Below are 22,008 nucleotides of genomic sequence, written 5' to 3'. Positions count from 1 at the left end.
GAAGCCCGCAGGCCCCTGGGTGGGGGCCGACATCGGGAGCTCCGGCAGCGGCAGCGACAGCGTCTTCGCCCGCCCCAAATCGCGGAGCTTTGGTCGGCCCGCCGCGGACCTTCCGTCCGGCACGGCCTGAAATAGGCCGCGGGATTTTCTCCGCCCGGCGGGGGCTTCAATGTCGGGAGCCCCGACCGCCCCGACGTGGCAACTCCAACAGCCTGACCGCAGGAGAAGAGGGCAGGGGAAGAGAAAAATACATTCTGGCCTTCCATCACAGTGAGGAGGTGACTGGAGGAGACTCACTGTGATGGATGTTTCTTTTGTTTGGTGTTAGTTTATGATTGTATGTGTTATTGCATTTTTATTGATTATTCTTATTGGTCTTATTGTTGAACTGCGGGTAATTTTTCATTTCACTGCACATTTATGTGTATGTGACAAATAAATGACTATTATGTGCTTCTAAATGCATCTTAAGAGAACCGATCAAACCTGGGGACAGCATGCGACAGCGACCGCAATAATCTACGATGCCTGGTGTCGCCGAGAGATTTCAAACCGTTTGATTTCTCAGCGACGCGCCGAGATCCACTACGATCTTTGGAAGACTCCTCACAATCATGCCCGCGACACCCCGGCGAACTGTCGGCGACAGCCTAGTCGCTGGCAGTCGCCTTAAAATCGCCGAAGTGGGACAGGCTCTTTACTTGCAGCAGCGTAACAAGCCTGTAAACACAGTACTCATAACGAGGCAGCACAGTGACACAGCTGCTTGAACCGCTGCCTCACAACGCCAGAGACCCGGGCTCGATCCCGACCTTGGATGCTGTCTGCGTGGAGTTTGCAGGTTCTCCTCGTGACCATGTGGGTTTCCTCTAAGTGCTTCGGTTTCCTCTCACTTCCTAAAGATGTGTGGGTTTATAGATTAATTGGCATCTGTAAAATTGCCCCGAGTGTGTCGGGAGTGGATGCAAATGCCGGATAATTTACAACTAATCTGATGGTCAGCACAAGATAAAGTCCAGTAAAGTCCGATTAAAGATTGTCCGAGGGTATCCAATCCAGTAGATATATCTCAGGACCGCTCTCTAGTTGGTGATAGGATGGTCCAGTTGCCTGATAACTGCTGGGAAGAAACTGTCCCTGAATCTGGAGGTGTGTGTTTTCACACTTCTGTACTTTTTGCATGATGGGAGAGAGGAGAAGCGGGAGTGACCGGGGTAAGACGGGGCCTTGATAATGCTGGTGGCCTTGCCGAGGCAGCGTGGTGTAGATGGAGTCGATGGAAGGGAGGTTGGTTTGTGTGCTGGTCTGGGCTGTGATCACAAATCTCTGCAATTTCTTGCAGTCTTAGATGAGGCCGTTCCCAAACCTGCTGAACAGACTTAGGGACAAGGTGACCAGGGTGGATGAAGGCTGATTACGATGGCTGCTTCTCCAAGGCAGCGTGAAGTGTAGACTGAGTCAATAGTGGGACCTCTGGTCTGTGTAATGGACATCTACAATGCTCTAATTTCTAGTGGTCTTAGGCAGAGCTGTTCCAAACCAAGCTGTGATACAACCTGTCAGAATGCTTTCAACAGAGCATCTGTAGACATTTGTAAGAGCCATCACATAGCATAAACAATGTCATAGTTATTCAATTTGGAAACATTTCTACTGTTCAAATGCACTCATTTTTACTGTATCAGTACACCACAAAGTGAAATGGACACCAGAAACTGAAATAACATTGTTCTGACTCATTCATATCACTAATTAAATTTCTTAAACGAAGGACGTGACCCATGTCTACATAGTAACACGCCCTTGTGGATCTCAACATACCACGGAGCTCTTTTCAAGATATGCTGCTGATTGTTAAGGAATATGTAACTCACTGCATGACTCAGCCAGCTGTCTGAATATTTTCCCTTCTCTCAGGACCATTCTTTGCCTCTGCTTAGCATGGTACTCCCTGCTAAGGCAGCAACACAGCTGAGAATGCCAGATCAGCTCACAGATAAAACCCCTTGCTGCCTCAGATAGATTCGGAATGGCCAGATTGGAAGTGTGAATAATTGAAATCCTGCAGGGTGTCTGAGGCAGCTCGGCTTTGGCTGGTGTTGCTCAAAGGACGATAGAGCGCAGAAACAGGTCCTCTGGCATGACACGTCCATGCCAACCAAGATGTCCCATCTCACTTGATGCATATCTCCCCAAACCATTCATAAGTTCATAAGTTTTAGGAGCAGAATTTGGCTATTCGGCCCATCAAGTCTACTCCACCATTCAATCACAGCTGATCTATCTTATTCTCGTGCCTACTCCCCATAACCCCTGACACCCTCCTAATCAACTTTCCTATAATGTATCTGCCCAACTGTCTTTTAAATGGTGCGATCGTACCTGCTGTAACCACTTTGTCTGGCAGCTTGTTCCATATGCCCACTACCCTCGGCATAAACAAAGTTGCCTCCCAGGTTCCTCTCCAATCTTTCCCCTCTCACCTCAAACCTGAGCCCTCTAGTTCTTGATTCCCCAATCCTGGGAAAAAAACTGCAATCAATCACTCTATTATGCCCCTCATGATCTTATACACCTCTATAGGTCTGCACTTCAAGGAATAATGTCCGAGCCTTAGAAGGATGTTTCACAGTCCAAGGAAATAGAGAGGAGAACATAGTTCTTCAACAATTTAGGCAGCTAGCAGTCTTTCAAAAGTTGGTTCAACCTTTGAGCCAACATGTTGAAGGAATCCTAAATTAATACAATCCAGCCAGCATATTAGTCATGGTGTGCACCCACAGTGTTCTCATTCAAACATGAGTGCCACTGCTTACCCAAGTCCTGACTATCTGGAGTTACTGAATGAACAGTATGGAGCTGCACTGCACCTGAAGACCAGGAATTTCAAATCTTCCTAAATTCAACCAAGGGCAGAACAGTGGCACAACTGGTAGAGTTGCTGCCTGACAGAGCTAGAGACCCAGGTTCGATCCTGACCTTGGGCACTGTCTGTGTGGAGTTTGCATGTCCTTCCTGTGACCACGTGGGTTTCCACCAGGTGCTCCGGTTTCCTCCCACATCCCAAAGACGTGAAGGTTTGTAAGTTAATTGGCCTCTGTAAATTATCCCTAGGGTGTAGGGAATGGATGCAAAAGTGGGATAACATTGATCTAGTTTAGTTTATTGTCATGTACACCGAGGTACAGTGAAAGGTTGTTGCATGCTATCGAGTCGGCAGAAAGACTGTACACGCTTATAATCAAGCTGTCCACAGTGTACAGATACAGGATAAGGGAAATAACATTTAGTGAAAGATAAGGTCCAATCAAATCCAATTAACGTTAGTCTGAGGATCTCCAATGAGGTAGATGGGAGGTCAGAACCGTTCTCTAGTTGGTGACAAGATGGTTCAGTTGTCTAATAGCAGCTGGGAAGAAGCTTTCCTTGAATCTGGAGGTGTGCGTTTTCAAGTTTCTGTAAAGTCTGGCCTGATGGGGGAGGAGAGAAGAGGGCGTCTGGGGAGTGTGGACTTGGTAGACCGAAGAACCTGTTTCCATGCTATATCTTTGAAATTAAATTTAACTTGTGAATTCCCACTCACACAGCCTGCAGTGGAAGTTTGATTACCCTGAATGACATTATAGATGTGCGGGAAATGGTAAGGGAACAAAGAGATCGTAAAATGTTGGTTTAAAAGTATGGTGATTAAGACAGTAAATTCATTTTAAGACTAGGCCAAATCACCCCTCAATTTTCTTACCACAATCTTCTGGTATGTATGCAAAATGTTTGTTTGGTTGGATTGTGGTTGGTGCTTGAACATGCCTTGATAATGCACTCAGTGTAATTTCCTGCCGGGTGCTTCAGGATTTTTTGAGTCATTGGCCTTTCCCAGTTCCTTAAAAAAAATATTGTGGCAAAGTCTTTCAGTCCTACATACCGCAAGATCATTTGGCAAGAACAACGTCATCTTCCTGCTTAACTACAGCGCAGTTAAGCAGGAAGCCTGACAACTACTACAACTCCTGAGGATTGGAGGGTAGCTAATGTAACCCCACTTTTCAAAAAGGGAGGGAGAGAGAAAATGGGGAATTACAGACCAGTTAATCTAACATCGGTAGTGGGGGAAATGCTAGAGTCAGTTATTAAAGATGGGATAGCAGCACATTTGGAAAGTGGTGAAATCATTGGACAAAGTCAGCATGGATTTATGAAAGGTAAATCATGTCTGACGAATCTTATAGAATTTTTCGAGGATGTAACTAGTAGAGTGGACAAGGGAGAACCAGTGGATGTGTTATATCTGGACTTCCAGAAGGCTTTCGACAAGGTCCCACATAAGAGATTAGTATGCAAACTTAAAGCACACGGTATTGTGGGTTCAGTATTGATGTGGATAGAGAACTGGCTGGCAGACAGGAAGCAAAGAGTAGGAATAAACGGGTCCTTTTCAGAATAGCAGGCAATGACTAGTGGGGTACCGCAAGGCTCAGTGCTGGGACCCCAGCTATTTACAATATATATTAATGATTTGGACGAGGGAATTGAATGCAACATCTCCAAGTTTGCGGATGACACGAAGCTGGGGGGCAGTGTTAGCTGTGAGGAGGATGCTAGGAGGCTGCAACGTGACTTGGATAGGTTAGGTGAGTGGGCAAATGCATGGCAGATGCAGTATAATGTGGATAAATGTGAGGTTATCCACTTTGGTGGCAAGAACAGGAAAGCAGACTATTATCTGAATGGTGGCCGATTAGGAAAAGGGGAGATGCAACGAGACCTGGGTGTCGTGGTACACCAGTCATTGAAAGTAGGCATGCAGGTGCAGCAGGCAGTGAAGAAAGCGAATGGTATGTTGGCATTCATAGCGAGGGGATTTGAGTATAGGAGCAGGGAGGTTCTGCTGCAGTTGTACAGGGCATTGGTGAGACCACACCTGGAGTATTGCGTACAGTTTTGGTCTCCTAATCTGAGGAAAGACATTCTTGCCAAAGAGGGAGTACAGAGAAGGTTCACCTTGATTGATTCCTGGGATGGCAGGAGATAAAAGAGGTAGAAAGCAGAATGTTGCCAGGGCTTGAGGGACTGAGCTATAGGGAGAGGTTGAGCAGAGGCTAGGGCTTTATTCCTTGGAGTGCAGGAGGATGAGGGGTAATCTTCTAGAGGTATACAAAATCATGAGAGGAATAGATCGGGTAGATGCAGAGTCTCTTGTCCAGAGTAGGGGAATGGAGAACCAGAGGACATAGGTTTAAGGTAAGGGGGAGAAGTGGGTGGAGGGGTGCGGGAGGGGGTAAGATTTAATAAGAACCTGATGGGAAATTCTTTTACACAAAGGGTAATGGGTGTATGGAATGTTTAAAAAACATTAGACAGGTACATGGAGAGGACAGGTTTAGAGGGATATGGGCCAAATATAGGCAGGTGGGACTAGTGTAGATGGGACATGTTGATCGGCATAGGCCAGTTGGGCCAAAGGGTATGCTTCCACACTGTATGACTATAACAAAGGATAAACATCCTTCCCCAGGTCAGTGAGGGTATTCTGAATGTCTGAACAGCAAGACTAATGGAGCACAAGAGGAAAGCTACTAGAGATTCTGGTCAATTTCCCCTTATTTGGTGTAGAAAATGTTAAGTCTGCTGCATTTGGAACTGCATCACCAGGCAGCAAATCTGACAGGAGGCTTCTTGCCAATTCTAACAGAAGAACACTGAACTTTGGCCAAAGGCATCCACCCTAACACAAAATCTGACATCTAAACTTACTTCAATTTTTTTTTTAAATTGTCTCTTTTATCCTGTGAAGTAAATTATTCCAAACTTTTTTTTAAACACTCTGAAATTTATTCTTATTTGACATTAAAATAATCATGTGTATATTTTGCTAATTCACTTTTGACTCAGAAGTAGCATTGGTTGAGTGGGTGGCTACTCATTTCAGAGCCAAAAGGTTGTGGGTTCAAGTCCCACTCCAGACTTGAATGGAACAGGATGGGTCTCCAGTACATTGTTAGAGGAGTGCTGCCTTTCAGATGAGATCCTAATCTAATGCATTGCCACCGCTCAAAAAAAAAACATAAAAGGAATTTGGAGACACAAAGAACAGCAGTTGCTGGTTTTACAAAAAGGAAAATCATTATCAGATGCCACACACCAATTGGAGGAACAGCACTTCATATCTTGCTTGGGCAACTCACAACCCAGTGGTATGATTTCACTAATTTCAAGTAACCCCTGCATTCCCTCTCTCCGCCACTCCTCCACCCTAGTCATCATGCAAGTTCCATTATTCGCATCCATATATCTCTTTGTTATCACCTCTTCCCCAGCCATCAATGGACCATTGTGGGCTCCACCTTTCCTTGGTCATCGATGCTGGCTCTGATTTGTTCTGAACCTTTACATACTTCTAGTTTCCCTCCGCCCTGGCTCTCAGTCTGAAGAAGGGTTTTGACCCGAAACGTCACCTATTCCTTTTCTCCAGAGAAAGGTGGCACTGCGGCACAGGGGTAGAGTTGTTGCCTTACAGCGCCAGAGACCCAGGTTCCATCCTGACTATGGGTGCTATCTGTAGGGAGTTTCCCGGTGACCTGTGTAGATTTCTCCGGGATCTCCGGTTTCCTCCAACATGCCAAAGACGTACGGGTTTGTAGGTTAATTGTCTTGGTATAATTGTAAATTATCCCGAGTGTGTGTAGGATAGTGTTAGTGCGTGGGGATCGCTCATCGGTGTGGACTCAGTTGGCCAAAGGGCCTGTTTCCGCACTGTATCTCTAAACTCTACCTACATGCAGAAAGTTGCAATCGAGACGCAAGAGACTGCACATACTGACAAGAAATGCTGCATCTAAACTAGTTTTTTTTCTTTTTGTAAAACCAGCCTGCCTACGTTTGGCCCACATCCCTCTAAAGCAATCCCATCCATGCACCCGTCCAAATGGTTTTTTTAAGGTTAAGGGAAGATGGGATTAATACAGATAGGAGCTTGCAGGTCAGTATGGAATGATGGGATGAATGGCCTGTTTCTATGCTGCATGACCCGATGACTCTCTCTGACTCTATCTATCCCCATCCATCATCACAAACACATTACAGTTTTTAGGAGCTTGCTGAGCACAAAGTGGCACTCACATTTTAATAAGACACTGGTCAGACCGCATTTGGAGTATAGTGAGCAATTTTGGACCCCATATCTGAGGAAGGATGTGCTGGAGAGGGTCCAGAGGAGGTTTACGACAATGATCCCAGGGATGATTGGGTTAACATCTGATGAGCGTTTGACAGCAATGGGCCTGTACTCGCGGAAGTTTAGAAGAATGTGGGGGATGACCTTATTGAAATTTATCAAATAGTGAAAAGCCTGGATAGAGTGTATGTGGAGAGGATGTTTCCACTAGTGGGAGAGTCTAGGATCGGAGGCCATAGCCTCAGAATAAAAGGATGTACCTTTAGAAAGGAGATGAGGAGGATTTTCTTTAGTCAGAGCATTGTGAATCTGTGAAATTCATTGCCACATAAGGCTGTGGAGGCCAAGTTAATGGATATTTTTAAGGTGGAGTTTGATAGATTCTTGATTACTTTGGGTGGCTGGGGTTAATGGGAGAGGGCTGGAGAATGTGATTAAGAGGGAAAGATAGATCAGCCATGATTGAATGGCGGTGGTGACTTGATGGGCCGAATGGCCTAATTCTGCTCCAATACGAACATCTCTTGCGTTACAAAAATGACTACCTTTAAACTAACTGACAGTGTAAAACAATTCAATACCTCCTGAGACGATAGATGGCACACCAGAAATAGAAGCTGAATTAATGACTCTGATGCAGATGTAGAAAAGATTTACAAGGATGTTGCCAGGACTTGAGGGCCTGACATATAGGGAGAAGTTGAGCAGGACTTTATTCCCTGGAGTGCAGGACGATGAGGTGATCTTATAGAGGTTTATAAAATCAAGAGAGGAATAGATTGGGTAAACACAAGAGTCTCTTGCCCAGAGTAGGAGAACCAAGAACCAGAGGACATAGGTTTGAGATGAGGGGGGAAATTTTTAATAGGAACCCGAAGGATAACTTCTTGACACAAAGGATGGTGGGTGCATGGAACGAGCTGCTGGAGGAGGAAGTTGAGGCAGGTACTATTGTACGTTTAAGAAACATTTAGACAGGTACATGGATAGGATAGGTTTATAAGGAATTGGGCCAAACGCAGGCAGGTGGGACTAGTGTAGATGGGACATGTTGGTTGATGTGGGCAAGTTGGGCCGAAGGGCCTGTTTCCACGCTATATGTCTCTGTGACTCTAGGAAAGGTTTAGAGGGATATGGGCCAAACTCAGGCAGGTGGGACTAGTATAGATGGAGAATCTTGGTTAGCATGGGCAAGTTGGGCCAAAGGGCCTGTTTCCATGCTGTATGACTCTATGATTGAAACAAAGTAAAATTTCTTCACTCACGTTGAATCTTTGGAATTCTTGCCTTCTGAGGGCTATGCTTAGTGGTTGATTGCATTGAAGATGAGAGACTGATAGATTATTGGACATTAGACAATCATGGGATGTACGAATGGCACAAGGAAAATGGTGTTGAGGAACGGGGTACTGATTGTGGATGATCAGCCATGATCACATTGAATGGTGGTGCTGGCTTTGAAGGGCCGAATGGCCTACTCCTGCACCTATTTTCTATGTATCTATATGAGTAGAAGATCAGTTTTGATCTCGTTGAATGAAGAGCATGCTTGAGGGACCAAGTGGCTCAGTCACACTCTTATTTTATATTCTTTTAAAATCAGTGCATGCAACGTTCTGGTGAGTAAAAGTTGGGGAGAGAAAAAGCAAACTGGAAACAAGGCATGCAGTATGGGGGTAGATGTTTGTAGGCTTGCTGCCGGGACTTTGATCGTGACTTGTTGTTAGGACAATCTGATATTTACTCATTGTCAATTACTCAAAACCAACAAAGTATATCCTTTAATTCTTGCCAACAGGTTACTCACTTTTCAAAACATCGTGGTCCATATCGGAAATTTAGGAAGTGGAATCTGTGAGAGAATTTCTGCATACGGTGTAAACATCAATGGTTTTAGCAACACTAGAAAATGTGCTTTCCTGTGGGATTATTAACATCAAGCATTCACTTGTAAAAATTAAAACAGGAGGAACTGATTTACATAGATTGATTGAAAGATACAGCACGGAATCAGGCCCTTCCACTCACTGAGTCCAGGCCGACCATCAATCACCCGTTCACACTAGTTCTTTGTTAACTCACTTTCTCATCCACTCCTCAGGACAATTTACAGAGGCCAATTAACATCCAAACCCGCCAGTGTTTGGGACGTGAAATAGTCCTTATGTCCCTAAGTATGATAGGGTTTATGTATAGCACGATTTTTACTGAATTATTCAAAAAATAATAATTTGACTGTACCAAGGTACATGTGACAATAAAGTACCATTGAACCCTGACAATAGACACAAATTGCCGGAGTAACTCAGCGGGTCAAGCAGCATCTCTGGAGAAATGGAATAGGTGACATTTCGGGTCGAGACCCTTCTTCAGACTGAGAGTCAGGGGAGGGGGAAACTAGAGGTATGAAAAGGTACAGAACAAATCACAGTCGGCACCAATGACTCAAGAAAGGTGGAGCCCACAATGGTCCATTGTTGGCTGTGGAAGACGTGATAATGAAGGGATACAAACAGTGAAACTAGCAAGACAACCAGGCTTTCAGCGGGACGGAGAGAGAGGGAATGCAAGGGATACTTGCATGTATTTGATCTAATATTACGAAGAATTCTATGTTTAGTTTAGAGATACAGCCCTTCGGGATTAGGAAACAGGCCCTTCGACCCCTCAAGACCATGCCGACCAATGATCATCCGTACACAGGTTCCATGCTACACCTTCTCAGGGGCAATTTACAGAAGACAATTAACCAACAAACCTGCATGTCTTTCGAACGTTGAAGGAAACCGGAGCACCCAGAGAAGGCCCATGCAATCAAAGGGAGAATGTACAAACTCTCTTTGCAGATAGCACCCAAAGTCAGGATCAAACCGGGGTCCCTGGCACTGCGAGGCAGCAACTCTACCCTGCGCCAGTGGGCCACTCCAAGGCAAGGGGAGTAAAACTGTGAACAGTATTCTTTGATGACATGACTTGTCACTCACCGGTAGCGGAGAAGTAACCATTGAATTGTCCACAGACCAACCAGGATCAAGCCATTGACTTCCGAAATCTTGAAAGCCCATTCGACCCGGTCCACGTAGTCAAAGAAAGTGTCGGGTAGGGGAGGGTTCTTTTCCTTGGGTGGGACTCTCTCATGTACCACAGTGATCATCACGCTGGTCATAATCAAGTTGAAAAACGCATAAACAAAGGCAATGCCCGTCTTCCACCATTCCAGTGGAAATGTATGGCTCGAGTCTGGGACAGAGATCTGGACAAATTCCTTTGGATTCTTTTGGCTTTTCCCAATGCCATTTGGTAAATTATTAGACTTGCAACCCTCGCTGGCGACAAGGAGTAGCATGGATTTCATATGTCCATTGGAAGGCATGACCTGTTGCCCTTTCATGCGGTCTTCAAGGTTTAACGCTTCAGTAGCATCCATCAACTACCACCACAAACTGCTGCAAGCCCTTTCCAGTCCGTCCTTGTTGAACGATATCAGTACATGATACTTATTGACATACAGGCCGGTTCACTCGGTGGAGATAATTGCGATGTGGTGCAGGAGCCGGTGTGACCCCAGAGTAGTCTGTCATTCACACTCAGGACGGCATCCAGAGCAGAGGCAACAGCGGAGGTGTCCAACCGGTGCAAAGGTTGCCTCATTCCAGCACCGTTAAAGCCTCACCTGTGAAAAGAAACCCAGAGGTAAGCAGTCATGTTTTAAACAGGAATCCATTAGAGATTTCACATACTTGGAAAAAAATTTGGAAGCCAGCACTACTTTACTTTCCCGCAAAGAACACAATCTCAGTAGGTCAGACAGTATCATTGAAGTAACTGGAAGAACTCTTCAGATTGAAAGATAGAGAAGGCCAGAACAATATGGAAATCACTTGAATTCAGAAATTAGATAACTGCACTAGTTCTAGTTTAAAAACACCATCCTCAAATGTAGAAACATTAAATTGCACTCCATACAGTTCCTATTATGTAGTGAGTCAGATGGTTAATCAGCTCTGAAGAAGGGTTCCGACCCAAAACATCACCTACCCATGTTCTCCTGAGATGCTGCCTGTCTTGCTGAGTTACTCCAGCACTTCGTGCTCTACAAGATTCCAGCATTGGCAGTTCCTTGTGTCCACATTTAATGTTTCTATTTTGCTTATAAGAGCTGCCAAGCGCCATTTTTAACTTGCTAGTTTATGCATGATAACTCATGTGCCTTTATAATAACATCTCCAGAACAATCTCACTCTCAATCCTTTTGAGTATCATTAATGCAGACCACATGGGTCAGCAATTTCTAAAACTACATCTATCACTTAAAATTCCAGAGTGGTAACATCAGTTGGAATGTGCTCAGACAAGAGGGCAATTCTCTTCAGCAGAGCAAGGAACAGAAATTATAAATCAGCGTTAGTTGTCACTAACTCAACGTTCGCAAGCAAAGTCAACATAAATGTTGTATAATTTAGTAAGGGATTGGAAGAGACGTTAATGTGCCTTGATAGGACTTGATAGGATGAGGGGGGGACCTCATTGAAACTTAATGAAAAAGGAAAGGCCTGGATAGAGTGGATGCGGAGAGTATGTTTCCATTAGAGGGAGAGGATGTCAAGAGTTATAGGGAGAAGACAGGAGAATGAGGTTGAGAGGGAAAGATAGATCAGCCATGATCGAATGGGAGAGTAGCCTTGATGGGCCGAATGGCCTAATTCTGCTCCTATCACTTATGAACATGACTCGTGGGTCTGAACTAAAAGACAGCAGTTGTGAGAGTGCAGCATTTTCCCAGAACGTTAACATGGATGTTTGTACTTTAGGTTTAATCTTAGTCTGAAGAAGGATCACAAACCAAAATGTCACCTATCCATGTTCATATCATCATATCATATCATATATATACAGCCGGAAACAGGCCTTTTCGGCCCACCAAGTCCGTGCCGCCCAGTGATCCCCGTACATTAACACTATCCTACACCCACTAGGGACAATTTTTACATTTACCCAGCCAATTAACCTACATACCTGTACGTCTTTGGAGTGTGGGAGGAAACCGAAGATCTCGGAGAAAACCCACGCAGGTCACGGGGAGAACGTACAAACTCCTTACAGTGCAGCACCCGTAGTCAGGATCGAACCTGAGTCTCCGGCGCTGCATTCGCTGTAAAGCAGCAACTCTACCGCTGCGCTACCGTGCCGCTTCTGCAGAGATGATACCTGATTCGCTTACTCCAGCACTTTGTGTCATTTTTTTTGTAAACCAGCATCTGCAGTTCATTGTTTCTACTCTTAATCTTAGTGTCTTCATTGTTTGATTATTTGATTGAAAAATACTGCATGGAAACAGGCCCTACGGCCTACCGAGTCCACGCCGACCATCGATCACCGGTTCACTCTAGTTCTATGTTATCCCACTTTCGCATCCAGTCCCTACACACCAGAACGTGATTTACAGAGGCCAATTAACGTGATGGGACGTGGGAGGAAACCAGAGTATCCGGAGGGAATGCATGTGGTCACAGGGAGAACATACAAACAGCACACAGACAGCAGCCATAGAGTCATGTAGCGGGGAAACAGAGCCTTTGGCCCAACTTACCCATGCCGACCAACATGCCACATTCTATGTTAGTGCCACCTGCCCGCGTTTAGCCCATATCCCTCTACCAGTTCTATCCATGTACCTGTGCAAATGTTTCTTAAATGTTGCGATAGTAGCTATTTCAACTACCCCCTCCGGCAGCTTATTCCATACACCCATCACACTTGGAGCGGAAAAAGTTACCCCTCAGATTCCTACTCCTGTACTTGCAAGAATATGTGGCCAAGATAAAAGGAATTGCTTTTGGTGTTAAACTCTTTTGATTTTGGTTCTTAAACTCATCAGCCGGGGTCAGGATTGAACCCGGGTCACCGGCTCTGTGAGGCAGTAGCTCGACCTGTTGTGCCACCGGGGTGTTGTTTTAAGAAAGATCAGAACATGCTGCTTTCAGAAATGCCAACTCCTGCAAACAAAAATGTATCTGGCCCTTATAAAATATTGGACTTCTAGTCTCCTACAAGCAGTATCTATTCCAACTGCTTCACAGTAAATAAAAAGCGCAGAAGGCTGTCCAGGCAGCATCTGTGAAAGAGAAGCAATGTTGAAGTTTCAAGTCAAAGTTCCTTCATTGGAAATGGGCTCAAGTGAGCCAGTTTAGTCTTTCAACAACCACACCCTCTGGCAGGAGATTTAAACTGCAATGTAATTGTATTTTATTAACTCCAGAAGTTAGTGCAATTTAATGTTAACAAGGTCAGTGCAACCCAAAAGTCAAAGCCAACATCCCATTCATCTCTGCCCCCGCAGGTTAAACTGCTGAGCGGCCGAGTGTGCAAACCTTTCAGAGAAAAGTAACATTTCAAAGTTGCTTCTGAAATGCAGCCTGTAATGAAGACAAGCACTGAACGGCATCTGTGGTTCATTTAGATTTCAAAAATCTATCGCCATTCCTCAGTGAATGTCGACCACAGATGAATGTTGTGTTCCACAGGTGCCATTACCATGCTTACTTTCCTCGTTCAGCCATGGCGACGGACAAATAACTATATGACCTTGGAAAGCTGCAAGCAATCCTTGCAAGAACAGTTTCCAATGGGAGTGTGATTACAGTACAGTAAACCCTTGTTTTAATGGACTTCTTTACAACGGATTTTGGTTATGGCGGACAGCCGTACCGACGGTTGCTTGTGCTTTCCCCGGCTTGCATCGCCTCCCCGGCTGCCTGGCATCTCACACCGGTTCCAGGCCAGACCTTCTGCCTCCACCGCCGGCCCTCACAACATCCTCGGCCACTTCCAGGCAGCCCCTTTACCATCACTGCCGACCCTGACCCTCACTCCAGCTGCCCGTGGGCCGCGACCATTGACTCTGCCAATCCTTGACACTTCCCTGGCTGCCAGCAGGCCAGGGCCATCAACACGCCTGGATTCCAGGCCCAGTTCCGGACTGAGAGTCTGAAGAAGGGCCTCGACCCTAAACGTCACCTATCCATGTTCTCCAGAGATGCTGCCTGACCTGCTGAGTTATTCTTGCACTTTGTGTCCTTTTGTGCATTAACCAGCAATTGCAAGTTGTTTGTTTCTGCTACTTGTACAATGACCTTACTCGGTTATAGTGGACAAATTGACTTGTCTTTTCCCTCCCCAAATAGCCCTCTCTTCACTCCCCTCCCCCCCCCCCCCCCCCCTCTCCCCTCCCCTCCTTAGTGGCTACCAAGAAAGTTGTTCCAAACTGAATTATTTCTCTTAAACAAATAATTCCACATTATTTACTTTATTTACTTTGTAGAGTCAGTATCATACAGCATAGAATCAGGCCATTCGGCCCAATGAATCCATGCTGACCATCAGCATCCATTTACACATGTAAAAACAAAGAACTGCAGAAGCTGGTTTATACCAAAGATAGACCACAAAATGCTGGAGTAACTCAGCGGGTCAGACTCCATCTCTGGAAGAAAAGGATCGGTGATGCTTCAGGTCTGAAGAAGGGTCCTAACCCAAAATGTCACCCATCCTTTTCCTCCAGAGATGCTGCCTAACTCGCTGAGTTACTCCAGCATTTTGTGTCTGTCCATTTACTCTAAACCCATTTTATTCACCCCACATTCCCCTCAACTCGTCCCACCCCACCACAAATTCCACCACTGAGCTACACACTCAGGGCAAATTGTGGCTGCCAATTAACCTTACTGCGCATGTTTGGAATCTGTGAGGAAACCAGAGCTCCCCAAGGATACAGGGAGACATGCAAACTCCACGCAGATAGTAATCAAGAAAGAAACAATAAAGAACTGCAGATGCTGGTTTATATCAAAGATAGACACAAAGTGCTGGAGTAACTCAGCCGGTCAGGCAGCATCTCAGGAGGCAAAGCTCCAGTCTGAAGGAGGGTCCTGACCTGAAACATCACCTGTCCTTTTTCTCCAGAGATGCTGCCTGACCCGGTTAGTTACACCAGCATGGTGTGTCAATTTTCAGGTAGGAATCAAAATCAGGATTGAATCTGGACGATGGGCGTTGTGAGACATTGGCTCTACTCACTGTGCCACAGTGCCACTATCAAAAATAACCATATGTTGTACTCAATTACTTGACTTCAACTTCACCAGTTGCTGTGGTGGGATTTGAACTCGTATCTCACGATTAATCTGGCTAGAAATTTAGTAGTGTGTTTTTCTAGTAGTGTGACCACACCCTACAGAATACAGAATACAGAGCCTTTATTTGTCATTCGGTACCGAGGTACCGAACGAAATTACGTTACCAGCAGTTACACAAAAAAAAGAAACACAAGACACATAACCCCAACATAAACATCCATCACAGTGACTCCAAACACCCCCTCACTGTGATGGAGACAACAAAACTTCCGCTCTCTTCCCCACGCCCAAGTCCCCGCGGCCGAGCTGCACCGGGCGCTGAAACATCCAGCGGCCGAGCCGGGCGATGGAAGGCCCCGCGGCCGTACCGTGCGCAGCTAAGTCCCGCGGCCGAGCCGCGCCGGGCGATGGAAGGCCCTGCGGCCGAGCCGCACCAGCAATGTAAAGTCCCGCGGCCGAGCCGCGCCAGCGATGTAAAGTCCCGCGGCCAAACCGCGCCGGGCAATGTTAGGTCCCGCAGCCGCGCCCTTGACCAGCATTTGACTTTCTATGCCTTTGTAATTCAAGTGCTCGACTAGATACTTGTTAGACATTGAGAGTCTGTCTCCACCACTCGCCTCACGCAGTGCCTTCCAGATTCCAACAACAGCCCTCTGGATGAAAAACAACCTCTTCCTTAGTTCTCCCCACCCATGAATGCAAACCCATGTCCTCCAGTCAACTCAAGTCAAATTTATTATAGTACAGTGTGGCACAGGTACAATGAAGCATTTCAGGCACCTCTACCCAGTTTAGTTTAGAGATATCGCGTGGAAACAGGCCCTCCGGCCCACAGAGTCCACGCTGACTATCGATCACCAGCACACTAGTTCTATGTTGTCCCACTTTTGCATCCTCCACACTAGGGACAAATTACTGAAGCCAATTAACGTACAGACCTACCACAAATTTTAAAGAGGCCAATTAACCCACAAAACCATATGTCTTTGAAATGTGAAAGGAAACCAGAGCATCCGGAGAAAACCCACGCAGTCACAGGGACAACGTGTGAACTCCGCAGAGACTGCACCCGTAATCAGGATTGAACCTGGGTCTCTGGCGCTGTAAGGCAGCAACTCTATCACTGTGTCACTCTGCCACCTGCTGTGGAGAATGTTTCTATCTATCCTATCTGCACCCCTCAAATCTCCAACACCACAGATCAAGTCTCAGTCTTTTCCGCGGAAAGGTAAACAAACCAATCCTACCTAGTTTCCAAATATCAAAAACCCTTCATCCCAGGTAACATCCTGGTGAATCTACTCCAGACCTGCCCCAATGCAAGCACATCATTCCTTTTGCTATGGATGCTGTGACTACAACACACAATTGCTGGAAATCTTTTGTTCTCTGATCATTCTTCACTTACAAGTCAAACCATATGGTTTATAGTGTGTGACTGAGTGGTAGAATCTGTGGGGAGGCGGGTGGGGGGTTAATTGATGGTGAATATGGGGGTGAATAAAATGGGATGAGAGTAAGTGGGTGGTGATGGTCAGCATGAACTCATTGAGCTGAATGGCTTGTTTCTGAGTTTTTTTTTTGCCATTAACAAGGAACTTTTATTCAAATAATCAGCTACAAAATACTGGAAAGATCAAAACTGTCCAGCAGTTTGCAAACATCAATCAATGATTAAATTACAATGTCATGATCATTATCCATGACGCACTCGACTCCCTGCGGCCACAAGCATTAATGGAAGGCCTCCAGAGTCCCCGTGGACACCGCATGTTCCCTCTCCAGGGACATGCGGCCATGGACATAGGCCCAAAGGAGGGGCACACAGTCGACTTGGGCAGAACGACTGCCCCTGTTTCTGTGCTGTGTGACACTGTCTCTCGAATGGTAAATGGAAATATTTATTTAAGTTATGATTCAGTGTGGAACACATATTTCTTGGTAATTCTTCTGTTTAATAAATAACATTACCATTATGACTATTAGCATCATTCAAATTCAGGGATAGTTTCTTCCCAGCTGATATCAGGCAACTGAACCATCCTACCAACAACTAGATAGTGGTCTTGAGCTACTATCAATCTAAGTGGAGACCTTCAGATCATCTTTAACCCGACTTTACCTTACACTAAACGTTAGTCGCTTTATCATGTATCTGTACACTGTGGATGGATCAATTGTAACCATGTATTGTCTTTCCACTGACTGGTTTGTACGCAACAAAAGCTTTTCACTGTACCTCGGAACACGTGACAATAAAGTAAACTTAACTCAAATCATTGTCAAAACCCAAAGAGGCCATTTCATTCCAACCAAGCTTTCCCACAGAATCTCCATGCACATCAGTCACTACAAAGAGTAGCGAGTTTGTGGTTTCAGTGGTTATCTCAGTGAATTCCGCCCCTCTCTAGTCCAAGTGAAATTGAACTTTACACATAACCAATTTCTTCCCTCAAGCATGCAGGTCAATAAAGTGCCATCTTTCAAAGGGATAGCTTTAGAACATAGAGCAGAACAACACTAAACAGTCACAATGTCTGTGTCAAACATGATGTCAAACCATCTCTTGTCTATCTGCACATAATATGGGGCACAGTAGCGCAGTGGTAGAGCTGCTACCAGACAGCGCCAGTGATCCGGGTTCGTATGTAGAGAGTTCTGTCTGTGCAGAGTGCCGTCTGCACAGAGTTTGCCTCCTCAGCTTGCGCCGGTTCCAGGCCAGACCTTCTGCCGCCACCGCCTCCGAGTGTTCTGGTTTCCTCCCACACTCCAAAGATGTACAGGTTTGTAGGTTAATTGGATTTGTGAAAATTGTAAATTGTCCCTAGCGTGTAGGATAGTGTAAGTGTATGGGCTGACCGCTGGATGGCGTGGGCTCGGTGGGCCGAAGGGATTGTTTCCGTACTGTATCTATAAAGTCGAATCCATATCCCTCCATTCAATGCATATCCATATGCCGTTCCAAAAGTCTGTTAAAAAGTCTCATTGGAAATAATTATTTTGCAAACATTCTGAACTCTTTACAACTGGCGGCTATGTTTTTGTTTTGAAGTTTCATAATCAGAAAGCTGTAAATGTGATGAATACAGAACATTAACCTATTGCAGTCCTCATTATAATCTCCCATTATCTCAAATCTAAATCAGAAGATTGTGTTCTGTACTATACTCTGACGTTAAGCAAGGCACACTGTTCCATGCAATATATTGATAAATTGCCTTGCCAACCTGGCTTAAAGTGCAGGCCAGTTACACTGGCTTATACTCCTAAGCCGTAAGCCTTTAAACCTTCCTCTAATGTAGAAACCTAATTTGAAGCAAGCTGTTAAAGCATAATCAAATTTGCACTTCACGTATCGTTTTTCATGTCCTTTATTGGATACAAAAGGTGTTTCATAAAGGTGCCTTATAAGTTTAGTTACTGGTACAGCATTTCCAAATCTCGTGAATGCACGATGCTGCAGAGAGTGGTGGACGCAGCCCACCATGATCGTAGGCATCTACGGAAAGTCTTTGCCATGCCCTCTTCCTGCTGTTGCCACTGGGCAGGAGGTACAGAAGCCCGAAGTCCTACGCCACCAGTTTCAGGGACAGCTATCTCTCCTTGAACTACAGTATCATCTTCTTGAATTGACTCACACAACCCCAATCCTACCCTCACAACGGAACACTATGGACCACCTGTAGAAACAAGGAACTACAGATGCTGGTTTACACGAAAGAACATAAAGTGCTGGAGTAACTCAGCGGGTCTGGCAGCACCTCTGGAGAACATGGATAAGTGAACATGGAGAGGACAGGCTTGGTGCTGCCCCTCCACTCTTCTAGCTTTCTTTCCCCTTCACCTCAGCATTCAGTCTGAAGAAGGGCCCTGACTTGAAATGTCACCCTTCCATGTTCTCCAGAGATGCTAGGTGTCTTTACAGAGTCTTGGAAATGTTGGCCACAATACATTCTTAAGCACTTGCGTTCTTTCACAGGAAACTTTGCGCCCAAATCAGTTTCCCAGTCTAACTGGCCATGCTCCCAGGACCAAAGTGTCTGCTCCTTCCAATATTCCTATTGGGGAGTTATTTTTGCTATGATGTTCTCTGCTGCTTAGGGAGCAAGTCCAAGCATCTTTTTTATCACTCCAAAGTATAAACATTCGAATGCCCAACAGATAAAATGTTGCCAGAATGTTCGAACAACATATATGCTTTCTTTTTTCCATCTCACCCATTCGGCACAACTTCAATTTGTGTGGTCTGCGGCAATTGTCAGTCAAATCAACAGCATTTCTTCGGCCGTAATTGGTCACCCCTTCCCCTCCCCCTCCCCCTCCCTATGCTACAACTGGACTCACATTATTTTCTCCACTTTCACCTATATTCCTTCGTCTGGCATCACAATTCACTCCTCTTCTATCCTTATTTCACAACTTTTGTCTTTTCATCTCGGGCCTTTGTGCCATGACTGCCTATTAAACCCAGTCCTCCCTCACCTGTATTCACCTCTCACTCACCACGCTTTGTCCTGCCCCTCCTCTCTTCCAGCTTTTTCTCCCCACCCTCCACAATCCGTCTGAAGGTCTTAACCTGAAAGGTCAACCATCCATGTTCTCCAGAGATGCTGCCTGACCCACTGCGTTACTCCAGGACCATGTGTCCTTCCACCTACCACACACCAGGCTTTGTCCTGCCCCTCCTATGTTCCAGCTTGATTAGACCATTCCCTAATCTTAGCCCAACCTGGTTGATAGTTTGATGGGCACTGTAATTTGATCTTGGTGTGTCGGGAGACCATGGGGGCTGGGGGGAGTGAGGCCGTATTTGAAGTATTGTGTCCAGTTTTGCTCACCATGTTATAGGAAAGATGGTGTTAAGCTGGAAAGAGTGCAGAGAAGATTTACGAGGATGTTGCCAGGACGTGAGAGCCTGAGCTACAGGGAGAGGTTGAGTAGGCTAGGACTTTATTCCTTGGAACCCAGGAGGATGAAGAGTGATCTTATCGAGGTGTATAAGATCATGAGAGGAATAGAGTAAATGCCCAGTCTTTTACCTGGAGTAGGGGAATCAAGAACCAGAGGACACAGGTTTAAGGTGAGGGGGAAGATGGAATAGGAAACTGAGTGGCAATTTTTATTTAAAACACAAGGGGTGGTGGGTGTATGGAAAGAGCTTTCAGAGGAGGTGGTTGAGGTAGGTACAATCACAACATTTGCGAAACATTTGGACAGGTACATGGACAGGATAAGTTTAGAAGGATATGGACTAAATGCAGACAGGTGGGACTAGTGTAGACGGGGCATGTTGGTGTGCAAGTTGGGCACAAGGGCTTGTTGCCCTGCTGTATGGCTTTATGACTATTAAGAGAATAAAATGGGATTAGTGTAGGATTAAGCTAAATAGGTGGTTGAAGGTCATCACTTACTCAGTGGGCCGAAGGGCCTGTTTCTATGCTGTATATCATATAAACTCAAATCAAGTCAAACCAGTTCCAGTGTGTGGAGTGTCTCTCCATACATCCACACATGTCCCAGAAATGTTTTATGGAAATTATCAGTAGTGTGGGTAACGAGTTCAGTTCACACAAACTTGGGTCTGTTGGTCCTTCAGGGCAACAGACCCCAAGCTATAATTAGAATTTAGACTTTAGATTTTGGAGATACAGTGTGGAAACAAGTCCTTCGATCCACTGAGTCCACACCGACCAGCGATGACACCGTACACTAGCACTATCCATTACACCTGGGTGTGCTTGTACATCAGTCACTGAAAGTAAGCATGCAGGTACAGCAGGCAGTGAAAAAAGTAATGGCCTTCATTGTGAAAGGATTTGAGTTTAGGAGCAAGGAGGTCCCATTGCAGCTGTACAGGGCCCTGGTGAGATAGCGCCTGGAGTATCCTGTGCAAATTTTGGTCTCCTAATTTGAGGAAGGACATTATTGCTATTGAGGGAGTGCAGCGTAGGTTCACCAGGTTAATTCCTGGGATGGCAGGACTGACATATTATGACAGAATGGATCGACTGGGCTTGTATTCACTGGAATTTAGAAGGATGAGAGGAGATCTTTTAGAAACATATAAAATTCTTAAAGGATTGGACAGGCAAGATGCAGGAAAAATATTCCTGATGTTGGGGGAGTCCAGAACCAGGGGTCACAGTTTAAGAATAAGGGGTAGGTCATTTAGGACTGAGGTGAGGAAGAACTTTTTCACCCAGAGAGTTGTGAATCTGTGGAATTCTCTGCCACAGGAGGCAGTGGACACCAATTCACTGGATGTTTTCAAGAGGAGTTAGATTTAGCTCTTAGGGCAAGGATTCCCAACCTGGGGTAAATTTCACCTACCCAGGTGGTAATTCTCTGAATGCATTCAAGAGAGAGCTAGATAGAGCTCTTAAGGATAGTGGAGTCAGAGGGTATGGGGAGAAGGCAGGAACGGGGTACTGATTGAGAATGATCAGCCATGATCACATTGAATGGTGGTGCTGGCTCGAAGGGCCGAATGGCCTCCTCCTGCACCTATTGTCTATTGTAAATTTGTTGAGTCTGGATTTATACATATTGACTGACTGTGTTTGGTTCTGGTATACCAGTATCTGTTCATCATTAGTTGTTCATAAATAAGTGAAAAAACATTGTTATGTGCTATTATTATTGTTATTTGAACTTAAATTAATAATGTTAAAAACAGTATTTTAAAATTTCCCCTTTGTCGGT

At 45.3% G+C, this 22,008-nt stretch overlaps 1 protein-coding gene across 2 annotated transcripts in view; it reads right to left on the bottom strand.

The window, feature by feature from the left end:
• Window positions 1–22,008, bottom strand: part of sgms2a (sphingomyelin synthase 2a) — a 121,067-nt gene that overhangs the window by 25,565 nt on the left and 73,494 nt on the right. For both annotated transcript variants that reach the window (XM_078403650.1, XM_078403641.1), the window contains exon 2: window positions 10,156–10,844. In XM_078403650.1, the coding sequence (XP_078259776.1) occupies window positions 10,156–10,598 (443 nt within the window). In that variant the 5' untranslated portion in view covers window positions 10,599–10,844. The remainder of the gene's footprint in view (window positions 1–10,155; window positions 10,845–22,008) is intronic.

Source organism: Rhinoraja longicauda, chromosome 1 (genome assembly GCF_053455715.1).
Source record: "Rhinoraja longicauda isolate Sanriku21f chromosome 1, sRhiLon1.1, whole genome shotgun sequence".
Lineage (NCBI taxonomy): Eukaryota > Metazoa > Chordata > Chondrichthyes > Rajiformes > Arhynchobatidae > Rhinoraja > Rhinoraja longicauda.
Note: the sequence above shows the minus strand (reverse complement) of the source record. Positions and strands in the feature narration are given on the sequence as shown.